General features: G+C 35.3%; 2 protein-coding genes and 1 long non-coding RNA gene across 3 annotated transcripts in view; 2 read left to right on the top strand and 1 right to left on the bottom strand.

Annotated features, from left to right (window-relative positions):
- LOC100745402 (patched domain-containing protein 3) overlaps nt 1–1560 on the bottom strand; it is a 39952-nt gene extending 38392 nt beyond the window's left edge. The window contains exon 1 of the mRNA XM_012380812.3: nt 1220–1560. The gene's annotated coding sequence lies outside the window, so the exon portion shown is untranslated. The remainder of the gene's footprint in view (nt 1–1219) is intronic.
- Nucleotides 1–10944, top strand: part of LOC112212091 — an 18673-nt gene extending 7729 nt beyond the window's left edge. The window contains exons 3-4 of the long non-coding RNA XR_002945878.2: nt 7381–7386; nt 10747–10944. This is a non-coding gene — a long non-coding RNA (uncharacterized LOC112212091). The remainder of the gene's footprint in view (nt 1–7380; nt 7387–10746) is intronic.
- Nucleotides 10945–20237: 9293 nt separating this feature from the next.
- LOC100741093 (2-phosphoxylose phosphatase 1) lies at nt 20238–24850 on the top strand. Its single transcript, XM_003486357.4, has 5 exons — nt 20238–20375; nt 21274–22521; nt 22993–23160; nt 23247–23812; nt 23886–24850. The coding sequence occupies exons 2-5, from the start codon at nt 22431–22433 to the stop codon at nt 24627–24629; spliced, it is 1569 nt and encodes a 522-aa protein (XP_003486405.1). The 5' UTR covers nt 20238–20375; nt 21274–22430; the 3' UTR covers nt 24630–24850.
- The last annotated feature ends 979 nt before the right edge of the window (nt 24851–25829 follow it).

Consider the following 25829-nt stretch of genomic DNA (forward strand, 5'->3'; position numbering starts at 1 on the left):
GGGCCGCCTGTCTTCTATAGAAAAACGTTGGTACGAACGGCAAGGTGCGCTTGGAGGAAAATTCACTGAGAACTTTGCGACGTTCTGCCGGGCGTTTGGAGAACGATGGAAAATTCTGTGAAGCTTCGAGACGCGATGGAAAATTCTGCGAAGCTTCGAGACGCGACAGAAAATTCTGGGAAGCTTCGGGATGCGATAGAAAATTCTGGGAAGCTTCGGGATGCGATAGAAAATTCTGGGAAGCTTCGAGACGCGATAAAAAATGCTGAGAAGCTTCGAGACCGTGATAGAAAATTCTGGGAAGTTTCCAGAAGCGATAAAAAATTCTGGGACCTCGTGGGAAATCTTTAATCGGGGGAAATTCTAAATTTTCAAATAAAATTTTTGGAAGGGTAGAAAAACGCTCTTGCGAAGGATTGGAAGGATCTTGCGGCGCTGTAGAAAATTTTTCCGACTTTTGAATATTTGGAAAATACGCTATGCTTTGTTCGTGTATTTGGGAATTTCTGCAAAAATTTATTCTGGGTTTTGGATTAAGTTTTTTAATATTTATTGATATAGGATATGAAGGAAATTTAGAGCTTTAGAATAAGTTCTCGAATATTCGGGAGATATAAAATATGCATATATACACAGATAGTATATATATTATAAATAATAATATATATAAATATAATATAAATATATATACATATATATTTGGAATAAAGAATATTGCCTAATATTTGAAATAGAGAATATTTGGACCACTTTAGAAATTTGTCCGAAGCTTCGGAACATGTAAAATATCAGATTGTCCCAAAAGTTTCTTTCATTTTACAAGGAGATAACAAATGCACAACATTTTGTTTTATATTATTTTATTAGATTATGTACGACCGTAAAAATAAAAATTGAACTAAATGGATCGTACATAATTCAATAAAATAATATAAAACAAAAGATGCTGAGCATCTATTATTTCCTTATAAAACGAAAGAAACTTTTGGAACAACCTAATATATAAAATATCCAAAGTACAGCGTTTTCTATAATACTTGGCAAATAAAACAATTTTCCGCTAAAGTTCTACTCTTTCGATTATATCCTAAAAAAAAAGAAAAAAAAGAAAAAAGGAAGGAACTCGCATAAAAATCCACGCTCTCTATATTAATTATGTAACATTCCCCTTAAATATGAAATGTGCTTCTTCGATATATCGTAACAAGATATTCCGAACCTTTTTGCACGTCGATCAGGACCTTCTTATCGAAAAGTTGTCCCCACGTGAGTCGTCGGTCGTTTCGGAAAATCGCCGCGTCAAATCCTCAGAATTCACCAGATAGATAGACCGGAAGTGTGACTGGTAGAACACGGTTTCCTCTCGTATGAACGTTTCACCTGCACGTTATAGAGCACCGGCGTGTCATCGTCGACGTCGCGTATAATCGGGAACAAAACACACCAAACACACAACAGAAAGATGAAACCGCGGCCGCTGCTCTCGTTGCTTCGTCGCGAAACGCTCAATTCGAACTGATCGCCGCGCGCTTCGAAGCTGCTCGCACCACCTGCCACTGTGCCGCGATCGTCCACTTTCGTTCGGTCTCGAAACCGCTCGACGCGACTCGCCCCACTTTGCGCGTTTCCTCCGTGATTCTTCGCTTTCCTTCGTTCCGAGTTTTTCCAATTACGCTTTTCGTCTCGCTAATCCAGCCGCGTCAAGAGAAAAGGGCGTATCCGTAACTTTTCCTTAAGCCGAGCCGTAACAGAAAAACACTTTGACTAGTGTCTCTTAAATCTTTCGAACGATCGAATTTCACCAGCTTGTTCTTTGTCAGGAGAAACAAGAAAAGGATGTTATATAAACTATATGTAAGTCCACAGGCGCTTTATAACGACGAAGTTACATAAGAAACACGAAAACTAACCGTTTTTGGGTCAGCTCCTTATGCTTCCATTTGCAAGTACCCGTTTCGATTTTATGCTTGATATCTTCCCGAGTTCCCAATTTCATGCTCATTCTGCTTCAGATCGCTGAGTACATCGCAAATTCTTTGGACCGGTTCTCTTCTCCAGTCAATTTTTGCGCGATATACTGTCCCGTTTACTATTCCCCATAAATAAAAGTCTGACAGTATGAGATCCGGTGATCTCGTGGGCCAAACACGTCCCCTACACGACCAATCCGTCTTCCATAACTACATTCGTCCTCTGTTATAACTTTTTCATAAAGCGTCTGCAGTCCTATGTTTGTACAACGCTTTGGTGATTATGGATACCCCCACCCGCCTCACTGATTTCAATAATTTTTCGCTATATCGTAGAAACCAACATTTTCAACAACTTTTTCCTTACATATAACCGTCGGTTGACTGTAGTTTCCTAGGTATTCGCAAAACAACTATATATATATAGAGTGGTACAAGCGGAAAGTGGGTGATTCTGCGTGAAAAAAGAAGTCGAAAATATAAAATAAAAATTTTTCGTTCGAGGCTTCGTTTTCGAGAAAATCGACTTTGAATCTTCGCTCGGTACGCGTGCACTTAATCGCGTCTCGTTATAACGGATCTCGCTGTAGATCGTTATCTCGATGGAAAAATTAAAAAAAAATAAAAAATCATTTTTTTTTCTATATTTTCGACTTCTTTTTTCGCGTAGAATCGCCCCCTTTCCGCTTGTACCACCAGTTACCAACCACACTGTATATATATTATAATTATAATTATATATGTAAACTGCATAGTTCAAGTGTGATAGGGTCTCTCACGGTTTACGGACAGCATGACTTCTTTTGTTTCACGGACAGAGCGACTTTCTTTGTTTTACGTACAGCCATTTTGAGAAACACTCATTTCCCAAACGGACGGACAGAGAGCAACATCAGAGATAGACAAGATCACAGAGAAAAGAGTAATTATTTAAAACATTGAAGACTGACGGAGAAAGATCGGTAGCTCAGGACGTTGAAAATCGATTCTCGATTTTCAGGTAGACATTGCACAGAACTTGTTATTTATTGTTTACTGTTATTAATTGGTCGTTGTTTATTTAATTATTACTGTTATTAATTGCTGTTTACTCCTGTATTTCATTTAAGTATTTTCACAATAAACTCGATTTTCAGACTTCAGAATCGATCACCTGAATTATCTCGAGATAAACGATATTACATATATATTATAATTATACATATTATTATAATTATAAATATATATACTAAATACGTATACATATGATGACTAGTGCAACGTAATGTACTTTTACCCTTATCTTATACGGCCTTATCTGACGCGTTTCAACATTCTCGAATAAGTTACCGTATACACTTGTTACATTTAAAACTTCCAGGAAAATATATTTTCTGGTCGCGTAAATTAAGATCACGCGTGAAAACTACCGTGCAAATTGTTATAATTTACGGCGCAAAAAAGGGACTCGTGTAAAAAAAGTGCCGCCTGAATCGAAGAACGGGTGTACATATACCACTACAACGAATTCTGCCTGTATCGTGCTTGCGTGCTTGTGTTGGTTGCGTGAGGCGACCCGATAAAATCACACCTAATCCAAACTTATGTAAACCATAAACAAAAGATGAGAATTAGGTTTGAGTTAGGTGTAACTTTATCCGACCGCGTGAGGCGAATACTAACCGTAAGGTAACCAATTCTAACGCATACGTCGTCACGGACAAGCAGAATTACAGGCAAAATTCACTGTTGGGGTAACGGTAATATTTTGCGAATATTTCGGAGACAAACAACGAGCGGCAGTTGTACGTATGAGAGAAAGTTGTTCAGAATCACGTGCTCGACAACGTATTCAAAGATATCGCTGAGGTGGATGAGATATGGATAATTAACATCTTTTGGCAAATATTTGCAGAATGGCTCAGCGATTTCCATGATTTTTATATATATTGCAGAAATCAACATTTTAGACAACTCTTTTTTGCGCATATAATCACTGATTGGCCTTAGTTTCTGAGACATATTTATGGAAATATGTTTATTTTTATGACCGGCATGAGCCGCCATGAGTTTATATATCGTCTCACGTTTCGATACTTAAACACAGGCAGATGAGAAAGAGGAATGCAATCTTGCCGAGCTCTTCGAGAGAATTTAGTAAACCAGCAACTTTCTTCCGTGTCGTATCTACCTATACGCTCAGGCCACGATGAGTTCGAAGAAGGTAAGAGACTATTTTTAGTCAAGTTTATCGCCATAGGGAATGTTGGCCGGATTAAAGCCACTGTACTAACTAAAACCTAACTCGATACAGATCATCAAACTAGCTAACAATTAAATAACTTTCGATCTGATTTCAATCGATTTATGCCAAGTTTGACTTGCAAATTTTGCATTTCCATCCAAATTAAAAAGAACTTGATGGTCAAACACGATGGTCTATTCCGGACATAAAATCTATTATACATGACTAAAAATCTTCTCTCTCTGTTTCTCGCGCGTGCACTCTGCCAGTGTGTTTACAAACTGAAACGTGAGATTACAAACTCATCGTGATCAGCGCATGTAACATAATCGTGCTTGCGATAAGTCGAACCAAAACATAAGCGACATTCGACGCACATCGAAGTAAAAATGTCCAAATTGTTTTCATGAATATCTCGAAAACTGAGACCGAGCGTGGATTATATGTATAGGAAAAAGTTGTAGCAAATATTAATTTCTACGACATATCCAACTATCGTCGAGATCGCTAAGACCTCTTTGTAAATAATTATACATTATTTTCTTGCTTTTATTCATAAAATAAACTGGTGAAATTGGTCGTATAAAACTGAAACATTTTATATATATTACATAAGACTTTTTAGATAAGAAAATCAAATAAAACGGAAGACATAGGTAACAGTTTATATTTTAAGACGTATTTATGTCAAATCGATGTCTGGTTGTTATTAGGATTATAGATCGGTGCGCGTTAAATGCAGTTTTGTATAATACAATTTTTATTGCTCGTAGCTGCTTGAAAATATCGTACATTTAATCAAAATGATATTTATATCGTTCGACAGACCTTTTCAAAGACTTCTTTCGTTGTTTCAGACTTGCACGAATTTTTTTCTTTCTTTTTTTTTTATTTGGTAGACTTTTTACGATCAACTCTCATTGAGAATTATAAGTAAATTATTTTGGCGTGGTACTGTAACTTGGATTATGAGAGTTCATAGTATGTTTGATTCTAGAGACTTGCACGAACGACCAATTTTAGAATTTGAAAAGTTTTAGAACGGAGCTGCTAAAATTTTAACGAATCTCTTAAAAATAATTTACGTATCAAGGAATTACTTAAATGGAACAGGAAACGTCTTTAACCTTCCCTAAATTATAATCTTACGTTTCCAGAAACCTTCGTCACGCTTTTTCTACATTTACGGTTCACGTAAGAAGATCGCACGAATATTCTGATTATGCGTCAATGTCACGACAACGAAGCGTCACATTCTCACTATAAATCTTCCTAACATCGAACGTACCGATTTCTCGAAAATTTCTTCCTCTTTGATATAGTTGATAATCAACGTAATTAACAAATTAACAAATATGACAGAATTGAATGTGCGATATTGGCGCGGCAAATTCAAACTTCAAAACAGCGACGTATACACCAACCTCGTAAAAACATAGAAAATAAAAAAGTAAAATCTATCAGTCCGCAGTGTACGATACTTTTGTTCGAAGAAGTCCTCCGTTTAGAGATTTTGTTCGAAGAAGTCCTTCTCTGTTTTCTTCGTCCTCGCCACTCTACACTTTGTTCCTTTTATCGCGCGTTTGTTTGCGAGTGCCGACTGGCTTCGTAGAAACAAGGGAGGAAGTGGCAGGGTAAAAAATGCTGGGAAGGCGTGTCTATTCATCAGGCTGATTGCGTGAATGCGTTAGAAAGGGACCAATTCACGAATCTCACAGCGGACGAACGAATATAACGCGCAGCATCCACGCTAGACGGAAGTAATGAACGTTGCTGCGCTTATCTAGTTTGATACTTCCTTCCCAGCTTACACGCATTTACACGAGAGCGTAGGCAGACTTTCTATGGATGCGATCACGATCTCCGTCACGATTCGGTTCGAAACATTTCAAGACCACGCCATGGGGTGAAAAACGCAACAAGACTGCGGATTTTCATCCATCTATGGGAAATTTTAAATGCGCAACAAGGCGCGTAGTATGCAGAGTCGTACGAAATATTTATTATATATATATAATAAAATAAAATATATAGAGAATATAAAATATTTATTAAGAAATTTATTTCATTCGCACGAATATTATAACAAATACTTTACACACATATATATATATATATACATATATATAGTATGCAGAATCGTATGAAATATTTATTATATATATAATAAAGTAAAATATATATTATATATACGATATATATACAAATATATATATACGATTCTACATACTACTACTACTGCGTATTATATATATATATGTAAAGTATTTGTTATAATATTTGTGCGAATGAAATAAATTTCTTCAATTAGATTCCATTTGTTCCACTAGGATGGTGAGAAACCAATTTGCATAAAAATCCGCATTTTAGCGATAAGTCACATTTCCTATCGTTTGTCGAAGAGCAATTTTTAAATTCGTTATACAGTACGCGCCTCATATAACAAGGTAATTAGAGGTTCTGAAACAAGTTAACGCAAAAATGCTGGTTTCCAACAGTTAACGAAAGTACCTATATACACGTTGTCAACTAGCTGCACGTCGAAAATATATGAATTTTCGTTTGATTTTGAAACTAAACGATGTGTTTTTATCGCGCCTTTAAACCTCGAGAGAATATTAAGAACGTCGATTATACAAATGAATATTAATTACGTCAAACCGACATAACTAAGATTGTTATTAGTCGTTTCTTATAAAACACTGTGAAATTATCGGGTCTCTTTAAAAATAAATTTAAAATAGTCCTTTTCGGATATCCGCTAAATGAAACAAGAAACAGAAAAAAGATCAACAAAAATGAACTTCCTATCATAACTTTCCCGAGTAGTCTTCGTTTGCAATTTTCCTCGCCGTATAATCTTCACGTTATCATATTACGTTATCGTATCACGTTCCCATGCAATTCGCAATTGACTCGCTGAGAAGCCGCACGCCGATTTGCACTGCAAATTCGAACTTCCGATTGTTCATCGTCTCGTCCCTATCGCAAATAAAATTCTAATAATAAAATTTCGTTTCTAAGATATCGTACGTATCACGTACGTTCATTACATTTCAGAAATTACCGATAAGCGCACAGGAAACGGACACGATCTGTCTTGCTTTTGAGTTCAATTATTGAGTTTCGCGAAATAATCTCAATGGAAATTTATGACGTAAAACTCTATTGTGCGTCGTGTGGTAGAAATAAGTCACGTTTCGAAGAAACGACGAATCGCACGTTCCAAGTGCACACGTGAGATAATTACTTTTCACGACAATTATTAGAAATTGAATATTCCAGACTAACCTTTTGCTAGGGCGGATCAACAAGAAAAAGGTTTCATTGCGATCTCAGATGTCCTCGTTATCGGATGTATCGTTTCTACACGGACAGTTATTGATTTTATTGTTACAGATGACCTACAAGATACAGTCAGATATCTGGGCATGATTCTGGATAGAAGAATGATATGGAAATAGCACATCGTAGATAAATCCAAATAACTGAAATTAAAACTAAAAAAATTCTACTGGCTCATTGGCAGACGCTCCAACTTAAACACGTAGAGTAAAATAATAATATATAAAGCCATATTAAAACCTGTTTGGATCTATGGGATCCAACTATGGGGAACAGCGAGTAATTCCAACATAGAAATTCTCCAACGATTCCAATCAAAAACTCTAAGATCCTTAATAGATGCATCTTGGTATGTTACCAATGAAACAATACATCGCGACTTTAAGATACCCACGGTTAAAGAAGAAATATCGAAATTCAGTAACAGATATAATATAAGAGTTAACGACCACCAAAACTCATTAGTTACCCAATTACTTGACACGATGGATCAGATCCGCAGACTAAAAGACAATACCCTTTAGATTGAAGCATTAGATTCAACTAGAATCAAACATACTATAAACTCTTACAATCCAAGTTACAGTACCACGCCAAAGTAATTTACTTATAATTCTCAATGAAAATTGATTGTAAAAAATCTACCAAACAGACGACCTACGATTGTGTCACACGCTCAAGAAGACCACCCGCTCAGAAACAGTAATAGGATAGAATAGACATCCTGCATACCACAGCCATCGAAACAATAACCAAATGGTAACGGAATAGGCGCTTCAGAGATAACCAGATGACAACCCCTCCAAAGGAACTAACACCTCAGTATGAAAACGCTCCAAAATACGCGCTCGGCCCAGTCTCTTGTAACACTTTTGTTGAGAATTTTGGATCTTAATAGCCGAAATAATGGTATAGGAACACTAAATTTACACTTGGAATTTATATTAGAATAGTTATATATTTATTTGATAAGCGATTTCAAAGATATTCATCGATACACACTCGCACGCGTCTCAGCACTTCCTTCCATAGCCGACTGTTGACCGAGTGTTGACCGACTGTTGACTGACTGAACAGTTTACATTCATTTGTTTTCGAGACGCCGCGCACACACATACTTCCACACACTGATATTTGCATACATTACTACTACGCGCCTAACCTAGTCTAGCGCATAAAATTATACATATCTCAATAACTTTGAACCGTCATTCTGTTGGATTTGCATAGTAAGATTTATTATCATATACAAAGTTCAATTTTTTCAACTTATTTGTGAAACGTTCGAACTGCGACTCGAGGAGATTGTCACGTAAACTTGAGGGTTATATGATAAAAACAAGGTTGAGCCGAAACACAACCATTAACTTTCTTTTCTATTAGGCTTTATTTTTCACTTAATAGTCACAATTGAATATACACTGACGCGTACGTATAAATCAAGTACGCGACTGGTCTAAAGGTAGAAACCGGTAAACATATGTTGACTATTCTAAGGGTAGAGAATAAGTAAGTTTAGTGACGATGTTGTGGCGGAGGAAAAATAGGGGTGGGTGTGTCTAAGAACAAGGGACCATCGGATTTGTTGATGACAATTTTGGTTAGGAAAGTGAAGGCAGTAGACACCGCTTCCGATTGGATAATAAGAAGGTTGATGGACCAGGAAGGGTTTTAGTCGCCCCCGAGAGAAAGTTGCTAATGGAAGATACCGAACGTGAGAAAAACTAACTTTCCCGTGTCAATCCGTAGTAAATAATAAATATAAAGGGGCACTTAAAATAAAAGATACTTGTTTGGTCTGAAGGACCTTAACTATGAAAATGCCAAGACCCATGGTGGGTTCTTAAGGCTATTGAGGGTACGCGCCAAAGATGTGTAGACATCTCGTGGTGTTGATGCGGATTGATGTCACTAAATCACCAGCGATCTATCATTTTCGTGATTTCTTGTGTCTCCTACGTGACAATCGACTCGATCGAACCAGTAAAGCTCCATTTTCTATCTACGAATCCCTTTGAGAACTTTCAGTTGAGTCTAAGTTAAGTTTACATGGAGTTTTTATTAAAGAAAAAATTATTAAGAGGAATGTTCATTTTAATAATTTTCTATCCTTAAATATTGTTCGTCCAACAGAGATCTACGAGAAAATTACTAAAAGAAATTGACAAATCATAAATACAAGCACATCTACATATATATACAATACGTATGCAAAGTGGGGAAAGAAACTGATCGTAGGAGAATGTGTACGATAATATCGCGGTATTTTGTATCTTTTGTAGGAGATTTTTGGACAGTGTTGAAAGATAAACCGGTGGAACGAAGCACGAAACGAAGCCTCGCGAGAGGATCGAGTAACTAATACGTTCTAATTTACGTAACGAAACGTTCAGACCGGAGAAATTACACCTGAATAGCATGTGACACGCAACAAACGAATGCTGGACGAGTTTCATTAACGTCCATTAAGATCATTTCGCCGGCGAGATGCGAGTTTCACGTTACAAAGTAAGAGGAGAGATTAATGCCCTTCTAATACAAATTTCTGACTCTATAATTAGCCAGGATAGCAATTTACGATTTAGAGATAAGGAAGAACGAAGCAGGAAGCCATCCAACTCTTCTGACCGGAGAAAATGCTCTATCCGGCTATTTAGCAGACGTACAAAGGCCACGTTGTTACTTATAGCTGTATACTAAGCTCCATACTATGTGCAACGATTGCTTATTATACGATCGAATGGGAATAGAATGGTAGATGATTTTTGTTGATTTTCTAATTTTCTTTCTTCTTTTTTTTTAATTCGTGCCACGCCTGTCAGCTACAAGGAAGCAGTAAGTTAAATGTGCTTACGTAGCTGAGTTGGAAACCTTATTAGATACAAAGACATACGTGTGATTTAAAAGTAGATCATAAATCTATCAAGTTGGAGAAGTAGAGGAAAGTAAAAAGGATATACGTATATATCCTTTAATCCTTTATATAAAAAGGATATACGTTATTTATTCAGAAATATTAAAAATTAAAGTTTCCAATGATTTTTATCCTAAACGATAAGATTATCGATAGATGCATCTATTTACAATGAATCAAACAGGAAACGATGGTTATTTGACTAAATACAGTAATGTGTTGCAACTAATACAACTAGATAGATAATTCACAACTGAAAACTAATAGTTTGCAATTCGTAACAACTTGCCAAGTTAACTCTCGACTCCTCACAACTCGACTCTTAGTTAACGACTGCCGATTAATTCGTCTTTCCCCTTAAGCATCCCTTTGCCTTTTCTCATACCCCCACCACGAACGCCTTCTTCCGCGTAACTATTCGACCGAGAAACAGACAACATATTGATGGGCCGCTTGGTGGATTCAAGTTTCCCGACCCTTTTGGCCTGTCGGCACTTGGGCTTTCTCGCAACATTGTTCATGGTTCACCAGATATTTCTTAGGCAGTTTGTTCACGATATTACACGTATATACATTTAATAGAGAAAATCAAAGAAAGACAAAGGAGTTGATAACATAATGCTGATCAAGAATCAAAATCGAATTTCATACCGAAAACAAAGCTGGTAAAATAGTTAAAATTAGTTGTTAGGTAAAATCGAAGTAATTTACATAATACCAAGTGAAAGCTGATAGTATGAAATAAATTGATAATCAATGTCAGGTCCCGCGCTGCGCACGCGCCGTAACGTAGACTAAAACTACCAATAGCGCGAGTGAGCGTTCCAATTTGAAATTTAAATAAATTTTAACAATTTGTATAGAAAGCAAATTCGAGCCTCACAACCTCCACGGAATAACCCGTCACACGACGACCCCTCCACGGTAGACCAAAATATAAATAAGCGTAGCGACATAGAGGAGAGAGAGATAATTCCTTAGTTCAGAGTAGTTAATTCCTCAGTTCTGTGTGATTAGTTCCCAGTTCTTCTTAGTCTTGTTAATCGACGTGTTTGCATTTGTTAATTTGTAAATTATTGAAAATCTATCAAATTAAAATCTTGTAATTAATAAGAGTGAAAACGTATTGCGAACGATTGTAACTTCGAGTATTTGAAATTTCAACGACAATTCTGTCAATATCCAATTAGAATACGAATAAACAAAAACATTTTTTGTGAAGAATATTTAATATAATATATATAATATTTAATATAATTATTTATAATAATATAATAGGATTAAGCGAACATTTATTTTCACCAACTTTAATCCTCTCCCGTGCCAGTACTCCTGCGCGTAACAGGTTAGCCGAAACGTGGAGTTTAATTGCCAATTGCATTAAATAACAGACAACACTACAATTTAATCTGAATTAAAAAATTAATGGCAACACAGCCAAAACGAGCCAAACAAAACGTAACACAAAATCAAATTGGTGAGGTAAAACTGAATGAGAGTGAAATTAGAATTTAATACCGAAACCAAGTGAAAGCTGCTAGTATAAAATAAGTTGATAGCCAAAGTCAAATTAATATAAAACCAAAATCGAAGAAAGAAAGAGAAATCGCTAATAGAAAATTGATTGCTAACCGTAGGGGATTTTAAAATTGCGTGCTTGCGAAACACAAAATATGTGACTTATGACATTTTTCATCTTCATACGTGATATCTCATTCTTTTAAATAACAATCAAACCGTATTTCGCGAAGCTCTAATTCTCACAATTTACGAATTTTCTATGTTAATCCGACACGTCCCCGTTCTCGAGATTACTATAATACGACCGACAATCGTTCCAGCAGAATAAACAGCTACTATGGGGAACAATATGAAGACCTTCGGGCCTCATAATGACGATAATCGCGCCACAAAATCAACACCAACTTCCATTATATTTTTTCAACGTGTCATTTCCGACAGTTTATCCAATTATTACGTTCAAAACGCGCGAATATTTACTTTTAGACACCGTGTAGAGCCGAGTACCTTCGAGAAAGAAAATGATTTATGAAAGAAAGTCAGACGATGATAATACAGCGTCCGCGAGGCTGACAGGTGTCGATGATCGTATCGAGAACAAGAATCGATGTTTCTACGCGTTCTCTACCTGTTCAGGTGCCTGCACTACTTCCAGCAGGAGATCATCGAGAAGAGAGAAGAAATTGGAGAATTGGAGGAGCTTTGCCCGATGACTTATAAATTCCACGACAGAGACGAAGAATGTAACTTTCGTTCAGATCGGTCGAGGGTGAAAGAAATAGGTAGTCTCATGTTTCTTTAATGCAAACGTCGAAACGTTACGACAAAGTAATCTTTGTAAATACTTAAAAAAAGTGACAGTGTTAGGCGTTATTATTATATTGCGGATTTTGATGTATTTATGAGAAATTGAAAAGAAACTTAAAGCTGTAAGAATGCACCGAATGCGCGTGATATAGAAAAATAATATAAAAAAGATAAAAATATGAGATACCTAAAATACTATATTCTTGATAATATTGTTGGTAGGTGAAAGGACAATTTTCTATTTAGATTAGAGTTCTTTAATCGTATTTATAAAAATATGAATGTTCATAAATGTGCGCAATCTAGTTATTACGTTGTTTCAGATTGAAAATACTCGATAAATGTGACCATGAAGTTCCGAAATTGTCCTTGCTCTACCTAAGTACATACTTCAAATTGTGCAAGGGTAATTTACTTTCATTCCTACTTGTCTTCGTTTGAGTTACACTAATTCCGACAGAAATGCACGTCCGCTGATTGCAATCTGGATGATAACATACTAAAAATGCCGACTATCTGACGTAATAATCCGTGTTTTGCTAGAACTAGCTTTGTGTTGCACGAGACCGTGCAAGTAAAGCATTATGAAATCGATTAGAAATCTAGGTGTCAACAGCACCCATGGTTGTCATATGCGAAAAATAGGGACGAGCTACGACTTTCTCTAGATACGATGATTTTCTTCGTTCTTTTTCAAATCACATCAATTCTTAACTGTCTGCCACTTTCTCGAGCGAAATCTTTTCACAAGATTTTACTCTTCGCAGTAAATTTACGAAACTTAATATAAAATAAATATATAGTAAGCTATAATATGTAAAGGAAGTTTGCAATAGCAGCTAATTAACTTATATTGTTTGCTTTATAATTCACAATTAGTAGTTATGCAATTAGTAGTTATATATCAAATAATAATGATTACCTAAGTCTCACCACGTGGAGGTGGCTGCACATAGAGACTCGTCCTGAAGATACAGAAAATTTCAATTAAATCTTGAATTGATGGTATAAATTTAATATCGACAGCCAAAGGCAAACAAAGAAATACGGAATATGGAATGTTTTCTGTGCAAGACTTTTTAAAACGAACGATCACCGCGATTCAATTTTAATTTACGCGCAGCAAATTCAAACGTTTATAAAATTACTGTTTGATTAATTAATCGAAAATACTGTAGACGAGATAATTGTAACTTTAATAACGAACGGTTACTATTTACACACTAAAATAACGAAATAATATCTTGATATATATTTCAAATGAATTAATACTCTATAAATGTTATATTTTGCATTTTTCATTTAGTAAAAAAATTTTTGTATCGTATAATCCAAATATATTCGTATTTCATTTGTCAGTTTTTTACAAATGCAATATACATGAAATTACAAAATGAAACCAATTAAAAATCATTTTAAGTAATACAATACCAAGTTACAAGTATTCATCAGTATTAAACCGATACATTGCAGTATTTCCACTGCAAAACGCCTAAAGGGAAAAGAAATAAAATCCAGGAGCCAGAAGGGCGATCCACTCGATACAACACCGAACAAACCGTGAGTGGAACATTTTTCTATTTCGCAACGCTAATTTACTAAATCCGTAATCATAAAATAAAATCTTCTCAAAATAAACCGCGAAGAGTGCTTTATTACATTTGCAATTATATTTAATTTGGTCTTGACAAAAAAAAAGATAGAAACAAATGAAAAATTCGCGAAAGCACACATCACAGCAAGGTATTCATTATTCACGCAACGCTAATAAACACTAATCTGTGCACTCATATTTCAACATACGCAACGCTAATACCGAGATGTCCAAGTGCAGCCACGTTCGAAGCTGCTGATGCACGACCACCTCTGTGCAACTGTCTTAGCTGCTTCAGGTGATCCAGAAACGGGGATAGGCTTCCACAATTCCAGTGGAACATTCTGGGCATTTTATAGACGCAACGCTACTTACAAGAACGCGATCATTCGTCAACGCAACGCTAATCGAAAAAATTATGAAAGCAATCCCGATGAAATATATCGCAACGCTAATTCTTAAAACGGATTTAATGTAAGTTATTATTACTAGATTGAATAAAAGCTACTTCAATTATAATCGATAATCAGAAACCGTAGTACTACGAAATTAATCCAAAATTAACATCGCTTTAATTTAACTTTAAGTAAAACAAAACGCGAGAAACTCTAATTTTACGCTTTAATAAGTTCTAGCAATTCACGATCGAAAATACAATCGCGACATTTTACAATTCGTAACACTAAAGCAAACGCGATCATTTTTTCATCGCAACGCTAGTCCAAACCGTAATTAATCAGTCGCAACGCTAATGCAAATACCGCGACTAGCCCAAATGAGGATGGGCCGACATATACGTCGGCAACAAACAAATTACAACTAATACTACTACAAATACTAAAGACGAGCACAGTGACAAAATAGTAACAAGAATGACTTCCCATGCTCTGTATCTGGATGACCCAGAGGATGGGCAGCCATTAGTAGTTGCCCTCTTGAGTGGCAGTTTGCCGGGCCTCTTCGGCTCATAGCCTCTTCTTTCTTCGGGCGCGATGCCCGCTGAAACTTACATCTAGGCTCGAGACTTTCTAAATCGCAAACCAAAAAATAACTTATAAAGGTGAAATAAAAATATAAATCGCGGAAGCTGGCCCAAATGCATATGGATGAACAACGATCAGAGCGATCGCTGTCCGTTCGCATGTGCGTGCTCGAGCAATACATAAACGCTCGTTTCGAAACCTACTCGCGACCACGATCGCGAAAATCGAAAAATCGATCAACTATGCCAGAGACGTGACATTCTGCCCCGTGCCAGGCTTTGCCATCCATTTTTCAAATTACATTTCCTGAAATAGATTGAACACGCGAGAATGAGCCTACCCGACCAGAGAGAGACCACACCAACGCACTCACTCCACGATTCTCACACATACCACTCGGGCGCAAGAACCTACACTAGAGAGGACGTCCCGGGACACCTCCGACACCCGAGTTTGACACACAACTTGCACACTCTAATGTACGTACCATTTTGCTGAAATCGACTGACGAAAGTTAGCGACCATTACTAACAACACGATAAAAGTAAGTCCTGTGACTTGTTGATTGTAATTCGTATAAATATTCATAATTCAAAGAAACGATAGGTGGTACGAAATTTGGTACCAGTAATTATCATTATCATCTTTAAATTTATAATGAACGGAATAATAGCTAAAACGACGCAATTCCACAGCCTAACCACACGCACAATGTGGAAAGTACATCGTTCACGATACACTAACGCATCGTCAGTCGCTTAGAAATTGTTATAAATTTGTCAATGGTCATCGTACCCGTTGCCTTTCTCTCACCCAAGTAGCACCTGGGCACGTGAGTGAGGTCCTGGCAACGAATACGGAAGGGGTTAAACCTGAAAATCCTAACTAAAAATGATATTTATGCATCTATTTTGTATTTAACGGGCTAATCGTTCTTCATTTTGCAATTTCAAATTTTATTTCAAATTATGATCACTGTATACTCTACTTTATTAATTTAATGAATTACCAAAATTCTAATATCGAATGTGTTCATAAAAAGCAACATAACATAATTATTCGCTCAAATAATTGACTCTAAACTCTAACAAATTATTGAAACTTTAATATTGAAAGAAAGAATAAACGGAATAAGAAATTTATTTAATAATTGAATCAAGATAAGATACTAATGCCAACAACCTCAGGCGATCCCTTCGTCGAAGCACAATTTGAAAAGTATGAAAGCAGTACAGAAAACTTGTTGCTTCGATTCCGAGATCTGCCTGTCGCGAAATTTCTTCTTGCGCATAAAATTCAAAACATTTTTGTACGGAAGGACTAAGCTTCGATATCTTTCTATTTTTTAAATTAATACTCAAATACAAATATAAAAGCCAAACAATTAATAAAAATAATTTCCATTTTTAATGCAACGAAATCGGAGAATATCCGACTTCTCCACGAAATATTCAGTTGTCATTCCGACACTTATCTCATTTATTCAAATATTCACATCTCATTTATATACGTATATTTGTATGGTTATTTGGCTTCTGCAAATATACATTTTTAGTATATTCTGATTTTAGAAGTAATTATAGTGAATCATTATATTAATACTATTAATATAAAAACAAATAATATAATATAAAAACGCGATGTGCAAGAAGACCTATCCTCAACTAATAAATAACACACAGAAAAAAGAAATGTTACTACTCACGAGTATAATAAATACCCGCGGTCACTGTGCTCGCAAAAAATTCTACGTAATACAACCAATCACCCGTGCCGATTCGGACCTTTCGTCCTACGACATGATTGAGTGACCGGAGGAACAAAAATACATGCGACTCACCACAGATGCGAAGAACCTGTCATCGATGCTGATCGTCATAGTCCAGAAAGTCATTATCAATGACGTCATCAAACAGGAACCATCGAAACCCATGGCACAAGTGCAGGTTACAAACAATCTGTAATAAAATATTCAATATCACAATTTGTTCTTACGTTGTTTGTCCATATAAAATAAAGATAAAAATTGGTATTCTAATAATTGAAAAGTTGCACTTTATTCGATAATAATTGAAGCAAAACGTATGCACAAATATTTAACTACATAATTGGAATATAGTATTCAAAGCTCTCATACACTTAATAAGTTACTTCTACACTGCTGTATAGCAATTGTGTAGCAAAGATTAGTATTGGTCCAATAAAAAACGAAAATAAACATGTACATACGTCTGCCTTTGTTATAATAACTCAATCATTACCAAATCTGCATAAGAAGTCAAGAAATTGATTATTAATCATCTGCAGCGTCGTTTTTGTATCGATTTAAATTATCGATTATGAATCTCCCATAGCCTCAGTGTTGTAAACTGCTAGTCTTTCATCAGCGAATAATATATACAAAGGAAAACCAACAATTTCAAGTAAATGTACAAAAAACCAATAACTTATAATATTTGAACAAATTATAGCAAAATAAATCAATAATAGAATTCAAATTACGCTTCAGAGGCCCGTAATATAAAGTATCGATGACTCTAATCGTCAAATATACAATCAACGATAAAAGTACAAAGAAATTTCGGAAAACTACTTAATTTTACTAAAAATGATAATTGATAAGTGAATAAATAAAAACGTACTATTCTGATGATGCTGATAGAAGCGTAAAAATGATGATAAAATCGAAATTAAGATACTAATAATGACGATGTGACGCGACGTACACTGGCTCCAGGAATTTCAATACTAATCCTAAATTACCAATCGTGGAGACTTTAATATAGCCTCCGCCAATAGGGGCGCTCGGTTTGAGTTTGCAATATTTTCTGCCAATAGGAACGAACTTCCTTCCATATGAGCGCGCGATAATTCAATCTAATCAAATGGTCAAATTAATTAAATTGTTAAATAAACAACATATTTAAGGTAATGTTCATTGCCAATTGCGAATAAAATTATGCTCTTAACGGAAAATTTTCGTGTCTTATAACTATCTATTATTAAATAAAATATGGTATAGTAAAGTAGGCTATAGTAAAAGTAACACTACGATATATTATTTAAATATTCATACTGTTATTAATATATATATATTATTAATAAGTAATTAAAACATATCAATAAATAGAAGAAAAGAATGCGAAAAATTATCCTACCATGCTTTATGAATATATCTATTTAATAGAAATGTTATTATTATTAAAAATTATTAATAATTAGTAACTTAGAATAGTTGTTGAGAATTGATAGCAAAATTATAATGAAAAAAGAAATTTCTTTAATCGAAAATAATTCTTTGTTATCGTTTACTTTGCTATTAATTGATGTATAAATTAAATAATTGTACATACGTAATACTAGAGAAGAAATGAAAGTGTTTACGCCCGTAGTTCTAGTTGTTTCACAAAATATAACTACATAATTGACATATAATATTCAAAGATGCTTACATTCTTGGCTTTTGAAGCACCACTATGTTTTCAGGAAGCAAAAAGAAGGAAAAGGAGTGACAAACCTTTAACAAAATATGACAGTTGATTAAATTGATGAATAGAAGACATATTTAAGGAAATATCCACTAGCAATTATGAATAAAATTACGATCTAACGGGAAATTTGTATTATGCAAGTATACCTGTCTATTATTAAATAGAATCTGGTATTAGTAAAAGTATCATTATAGTATTTCATTTGATTATTCATACTATTATTAATAAATATATTTCAATAATTCAAATATATTAACAAATAGAAAAAAGTGAAAAAGTTGTTGTTTTTCTGTTTCATAAGTAAATTCATAAATAATTGTTTATGTGTATTGCATACTATCAAAGAAGGATTAAAGCCTTATTTTGACCTAATATAAAGGTAATAAGATGCCATGTCTATTCTATACCTCGTCTATGGTAGAAATCTAATTTCACAGTAATGTAACTGTGTCGATTATTATCCGTCGTGATGATCGTCGTGCTTGATCTTGTAGCCTTGGCAAGATCATTGCCACCATAACGATGGCGCGAAAAGCAATCGGTGATTATGCGCGCCTCTATTGCGGAATGCTCTGCATTTAATTGTGTATAATGGCGCTCTACTTGTACGAACGTGTCACCACAGAGGGCTTGATTTGATTAATAAAATGATCGCTCAAGGATCATCTTATTAGCATAGCATACGACCTTGTATCTTTCGCCATCTTACTGGCACTTTTTATTATTGTATATGATCTTATCGCGTTTTTCTTCGTGTTTAATTTTCGTTCCATTATACTGTTCGATTACCATACATGAATCCTTGAAAATTTAGTTCAGTAACTCTGTCTCCACAGCCGAGTACGCGAGATTCCTTATGCAACTATAGTTTCCGTGTCCTTGCGTCAATCCAGATTTCAATTAAGAAATCGGGAATCTTTTTGTTTCGCAATCTATCCTCAACAATAATTCATCATCATTATTGCAAAAATACTAGCAGAACAAGCAATGGAAAGTAAAGCTCTCCATAACTCTACTGTGTTTTTATAATATTCTTGTGCCTGCTGCGCCAGTTTTTTAGAGACCTATTGCCCTATTATCCTAGACCTCGATAAAGCTATAATAAATACTGCCTATTTCAACTTAGCTGATTAAAATAGTCAATTCCAACCTTTTGTACTTACAAACATCTTGATACATACATTTTGTATGGTGTGCTAAACGACAACGAGGAAACGGATGTTGACGTCATTTTGTGGCTCTAGGAGGAGCTGGGCACACGTGTGGCATACGTCTACCGTAAATATATTCTGCTTAAGGCTGATGGCTAGATTGTCCATAGTTGATGTCTCGAGCTCTCATATCATGTCAGTTAGCTCGAGTTACCCGCGTATCTCGCCTCGTGGAACCGTAATCAACTTCGTCTACGCCGTCTGCCGACTGATTATCAATTCAGTGCCTCCGCCTAGACATCCCCACCCTCTGTAGGTAGATGTTCGATAGCCAGAAATGGCAAAAATAGTGGATCAGTGCTATGAAATACACTGGTGAATTATTCAGTAATCCGAGTATCAAGTATTCGAGTTGTTCAACTAACTGATATTACTTATTACCTGTTTCCTTAGTTGACGAATCTCCAAGCTTTTCCGTGAAAACATTAATCTTCTTCCTCTGTAAAATATCGGATAGAAATAAGTACTGATAAGGATCTTAAAGTCGTCTAACATCTTTGCTCTTTTTATAACATATAATAAAATAAACTCTATAAATAAGTACATAATAAAAAGAATTAAAATATCGAAAGTATTGGAAGATGAAAGTAAAGCTCGTCTTCGTTAAATCATATATTTCACGTTTGCGTGAGATTTCATTACAGATTATTAAAATTAATTTGAAAGCATCAATAAAATGTTTGCAGGATAAGCAAGACAAGATTCAGACGTACACCTGAAATCGGAAATAGATACACCAGCGCCTGCGCTCCCAGCTCACCTATTTTCACTCTTTTAACCGAGAATCTGCGTTTGACAAAGATTTACCTAACGAATGCTCATACAAACACTATATACTAAAGTAATTACTTTGTTCTTGCAATATATTTGTATAGCATTAGAATGAACGTTAAAAGTAATTAATGATATTTAATTAAAATTTAATTTTCTAAATATCAAATTCAAATGTTGACCGTCATATCAAAAACTGTTTTTACGTGTCTTTTCTCCTCCAACTATAATATTTATACAAATAATATAATTAAATATATTGAATAATTAAATTAAGAAAAGAAGTTAAAGTATAGAGACAAAAAGAGATTTCAAGTATTGTACGTGAAATTGTTAGTTATTTGTTCTTTCTTCTAGCATAGATTTTTATATTTTTCTGAGTCCAGTTTGATGAACCGTTGAATATCGCGCATTCCCATCGTTGAAGCAAACCTCTTTCCAGCTCTCTCGACCGCGGATCGAAATGGATTTAAAACAGAGACCAGGCCAATCGAGCCGCACACATTGCGCGCAAGCGCGCTTCGATAACCTACTGTCGCAAGGAGCGCGGCTTACCTGTCGTAGTCGCAGAAAAATGTTTTAGTAAGGTTGTAGCTTCGCTCGATCTTCGTTGTGAGTGATCTCTTTAAACTTTAATTCTTGAAGTAAAATGACTCAGATGTAAAAAGTGAAGATTGTTGTCATGAAATGTCATCGAAACTCGTTGATCCACGCTTGACGTATGATAATTCGATATTGTTATTATCATTGTAAAAACGCAAATTTGTAAATATGTATGAAAATTTGGTGATAATAATCGAAGAAGGGTAAATGTTCCGCGCGAAAGAGATATTTTCCTTGAATTATTTTCGTGATAAAGGAGCTTCTGGGAAAGGGGTCGTTCATCGACTCTTTCAACTTCTTTTTTCGTAATCGAATCGTCCAAACAATGCAGATAACGAGCCTGAAAGTATATAAAATTAAAGTGTAAAGAGATTTGCGAGGAAAAAGAAAGGCGCCTGCGCTCGATACTAACCTGCTGCGATTTAACGTGAGTACGGAGGTACTCGATATACTTTCCACATCTGTTAGGAAGTTCTTACTAAATGTACAAACCTGTGAAATAGTAAAATGATATTATAAACGTAAACAAATTCAACGAGAATCGTCAATATTACATCTACATGCAGTCCGTTAACTAATCGTAAACGAGTAACGATAATTAATTTAATATAAAAGCTCAACACCTTCAACGGCGATAAATCACGAAAATAAACAAATAATTAATAGTAAAATAAAATTAGTTTAAGGATAATGTCAGAGAGTAGGTCAGCATCTGCATCCACCGAAGTATTCTGGTTGGAGCCAGTGTCGAGGAGGGACGTGAGAAATTCGCTTGACGACGTAGTTCACGGGATTTTCATCCCTTTGAGTTCTCCAAAAGCTATCAGGGTAGAATTATGCAGCAGGATCGTTGAGAAGAGAGGATGCAGCTTGGAGAAGTGTCGTTGAACCGGATTTACTCTGGTTGTTCGATTTGGTGTTACCGTCAGCTACGTCCTCGACGTCGAGGTCGTGAGATTCAGGAACGTCCTGGCTGGATCCAGGATCGGCCGCAGGATGTTGGCGGAAATGGTCCGACTTTCTTACCAGCATCGAGCGTTCTATTGCTATGTCATTCTCAGCGTGTGGATCTTTCTCCTCGTTGCTGGTAACTAAAGAAACCTGACATGTTTTTCCTCGACTTCTATCTTTTTTCTTTCTGTTTTCAGCATATATCCTAATTGTTCCATGCATTCGATATTTATTTTTGTAAGAAGGTTTCATTTTTATTTATTGTTGTATTTGTTTCTTTTAAATATATAATAAGTAATGCTTCTTTGAAAAGCACGTTGATAACAATGCATTATTTTATCGTAGCGTGAGCGTTCGTAAATAAACACACGTAATAATGCGATTAACTAGCACATACGCGATTTCACATTATCGGCTTCGTTGGCCTATTGTGAGCCGTATACGTAAACACGGTTAAAGAACCCTTTGCCATCTGATCTCTTTCTTGTTACTTCTTTTTATAGCAAGCGGATTAAATGCCATCCTATCGTTTATATAAATATTCATGTATATGGATTCCAAGATAATGCAATTGTTTAAAATAAAACTGTTTTGTTGAATTATATAGGTATGTACAAGTACATTGGAATAGATGAAAAGAGCTCAGTGCAAGCCAGAGTTCTAGACAATGATATTTCCATCAGGGAATTTCCCAGGAATTTGAAAACCGATATGAGAACCAAAAAGATATTTCAATTTTGTAATCCTCCAAGTGATATCACAGCAGAAACAGAAGGTATAGCAAACAAAATATTTTACAATTATTAAGTAATCATTAATTAATAAGCCAATGGAAGAATCATGTGGTTTTTCCATATTTAGGAAAATTGGATGGAAATTTGACATTGGGAGGGATTTTAGTATTTGTTCGGCATGGAGACAGGGGTCCTTTGGCGCATATTAGAAATATAAGCATAGTAAATTGCGGTGGAGATTTTAATTCCATACCTGAATTAGAAAGTTTATACCAGAACTATGTGAACTTCTTGCAAAATGTCTCCAGCTACTCCAGAACTGCTTGGGCACAATTCTTAGGTCCATTCCATGGTTTTCCTATGCTGCCCAGCAACTCTAAAGATTGCAGAATTGGTCAGTTGACTACGCTTGGCATTGGACAATTGTTAAAAACTGGAATCGTACTTAGAAATGCTTATTATCACAAATTGAATCTGGGAAATGGTTCTATATCCAGCAAAGACATTGTTGTGTATAGCACTAGGTATCGAAGAACAGTCCAAAGTGCAGTTGCTTTACTCTATGCCCTACTAGAGACAGATGGTTTCCAAAATCTAGCCAAAATAACTATGCAAGAAAGTCAAAGCTATGCTTTTTGTAACACAGACTGTGCGTGTCCCGCCGCTGAAAAATTCTTCAAACAGCACCTAAAAGTAATTAAATTTTAGCCTCTATTATGAAGTTAACATAAGTTGAATCTTCTTAACACAATGTTTCTTGTTACAGGAAATGTCTGATCATTTGAAATCTCATCCAGCGGTGGCTGAGCTTATACGACAGGCTTCCAATACAGTCTTTGAGATCCCTGATCAAGCCCAAATGACAGATCCAAATACTTTGAAGGATGCATTGTTAACATACATCTGCCATGGTGCTTCCTTGCCCTGCATAGATTTTAACACTCAGAGGGTTTGTGTGAAGACTGAACACGTAACAGGTTTGTTCACTTATACAGAATGGGAGTCTAAACAAGTGGCAAAGAGCAGTAGCCGTAGAAAATATGGATTGCTAAGAGCTTATGGACTACTTCGAAATATCGTTTCCTACATGCTACGAATTATCTCCGAGGCCAAACCCAAAATAGTTTTATACTCTGGCCATGATAAAACACTGGAATACCTCGCAACCGCTCTTGGAATTTTTTCTGACAAGTTGACTATGCCACATTATGCTTCCCGCTTCGTAATCGAGGTCTATCGGATAAATCCGAAGAACGAAAACCACGTAGCCAGTGATTTCTACTTCCGGGTGGTGATCAATGGAAAAGATTTCACCCAAAAAATTCCGTTCTGTAGAAATGCAAATTTTTACAGTGTCAGTTACATCGAGCGCAATGAAGTGGAAAAAACGCGGCGAGATTCGAAATTGTGCCCGATTGAGACGATCATCAGACAACTTCACGACGATTATTTCGGACCATTCAATGCAACTAACTTCAAGGATGCGTGTACCAATCATAAGCGCGGATAATTAAAAGATCGGTTTTAAAATTTCCAGATAAAAATTTTTTATCAAAGGCTATAGTTTGTTTAACACATTGATTGCCACGGTGGTGACACACGTTTTACTAAATATTTTAGGATGCTTAAAATAATATAAATTTCATGGAAAAGATTTTCAACAACGTAAATAACAGATAATATTATCAGTAAAATCCGGAATTTAACACAAATTCATATTTTTAAAGTCATTCATATATGAATATAATTACAATAATAAATACGAATATAAATATGAATATAATTACAACAATAAATAAAATACAGATTCGGTAAAAAGTTGCTTTACCCCTGCATTATACTTTGGATATTTCATATATTTTTTCATATCATGTATATTCTGCGCAATTTTCCACTTTCAAATTTTCTATAGATGCATAAAAATCCGCACTCTAATTATCTGAATAAAGTGCACAAACACGATGTAATATTTTGTAAAAACTAATATTGTGGTGTAGTACATTTGGGATAAAATATGTAAAATTCACGTGGCAATCAACGTGTTGACGTTCTAGCGAGAAATCAAAGAAATGAAAATCAATCAGGAACTGAAAATCGAACATTCTACAAGCTCCTTATACTTAAACCGGAAGCGAGACGCAACGCAATGTATATTTGAATCTTCATACGAATAAGTAATAAGTACTAACGTTTGAATATTTTATGACGAAAGTATTAAAAATTTATGAAAACGAATTGCAACGTATGCCCATCGAATTTCTTTTATCGTTAAGAAATCGATGCTTTATTACGGGAATATCAAAATATAAAATATGAAAAAAATGATAGTAAAATTTGCACTGTTTAGATACTATGTCTTCGAACGAATAAGAAAAAGGAAGCCTTACATTCTTAGATTACGTCTTACAAAATCGATTGTAGCTTTAAATATACATATATATACATATAAAGCTAGATGATCGCCATATATTTTATCACACATCTCACTGTACATATGTAAATAACTTTTGTCAAGCAGAAATTGTGTTTAGTGTTTTCAATGTTCTTGAGGAAATTATAGAATCCTATGTAATTCACCGTCTTTGCCATTGTTAATTAGTATCATTTCCTCGTTAACGTAAAATTAGTTCTCGTTAAATTTACAATGGACCAGAATCCTCGTATAAGAACGATTATACTTAAAGTGCTGTTAAATCACTTATCTACTCAC

This window comes from Bombus impatiens, unplaced genomic scaffold, assembly GCF_000188095.3.
Source record: "Bombus impatiens unplaced genomic scaffold, BIMP_2.2 scf_0107, whole genome shotgun sequence".
Lineage (NCBI taxonomy): Eukaryota > Metazoa > Arthropoda > Insecta > Hymenoptera > Apidae > Bombus > Bombus impatiens.

What these genes read in the sequence shown, in the direction of transcription:
- LOC100741093 (XM_003486357.4), top strand. Translation starts at nt 22,431, where the DNA reads ATGTTGGCGGAAATGGTCCGACTTTCTTACCAGCATCGAGCGTTCTAT. An exon ending in TATCACAGCAGAAACAGAAG is followed by an intron (nt 23,161 to 23,246) that starts GTATAGCAAACA and finishes TTCCATATTTAG; the next exon opens with GAAAATTGGATGGAAATTTG. An exon ending in TCTTCAAACAGCACCTAAAA is followed by an intron (nt 23,813 to 23,885) that starts GTAATTAAATTT and finishes TTCTTGTTACAG; the next exon opens with GAAATGTCTGATCATTTGAA.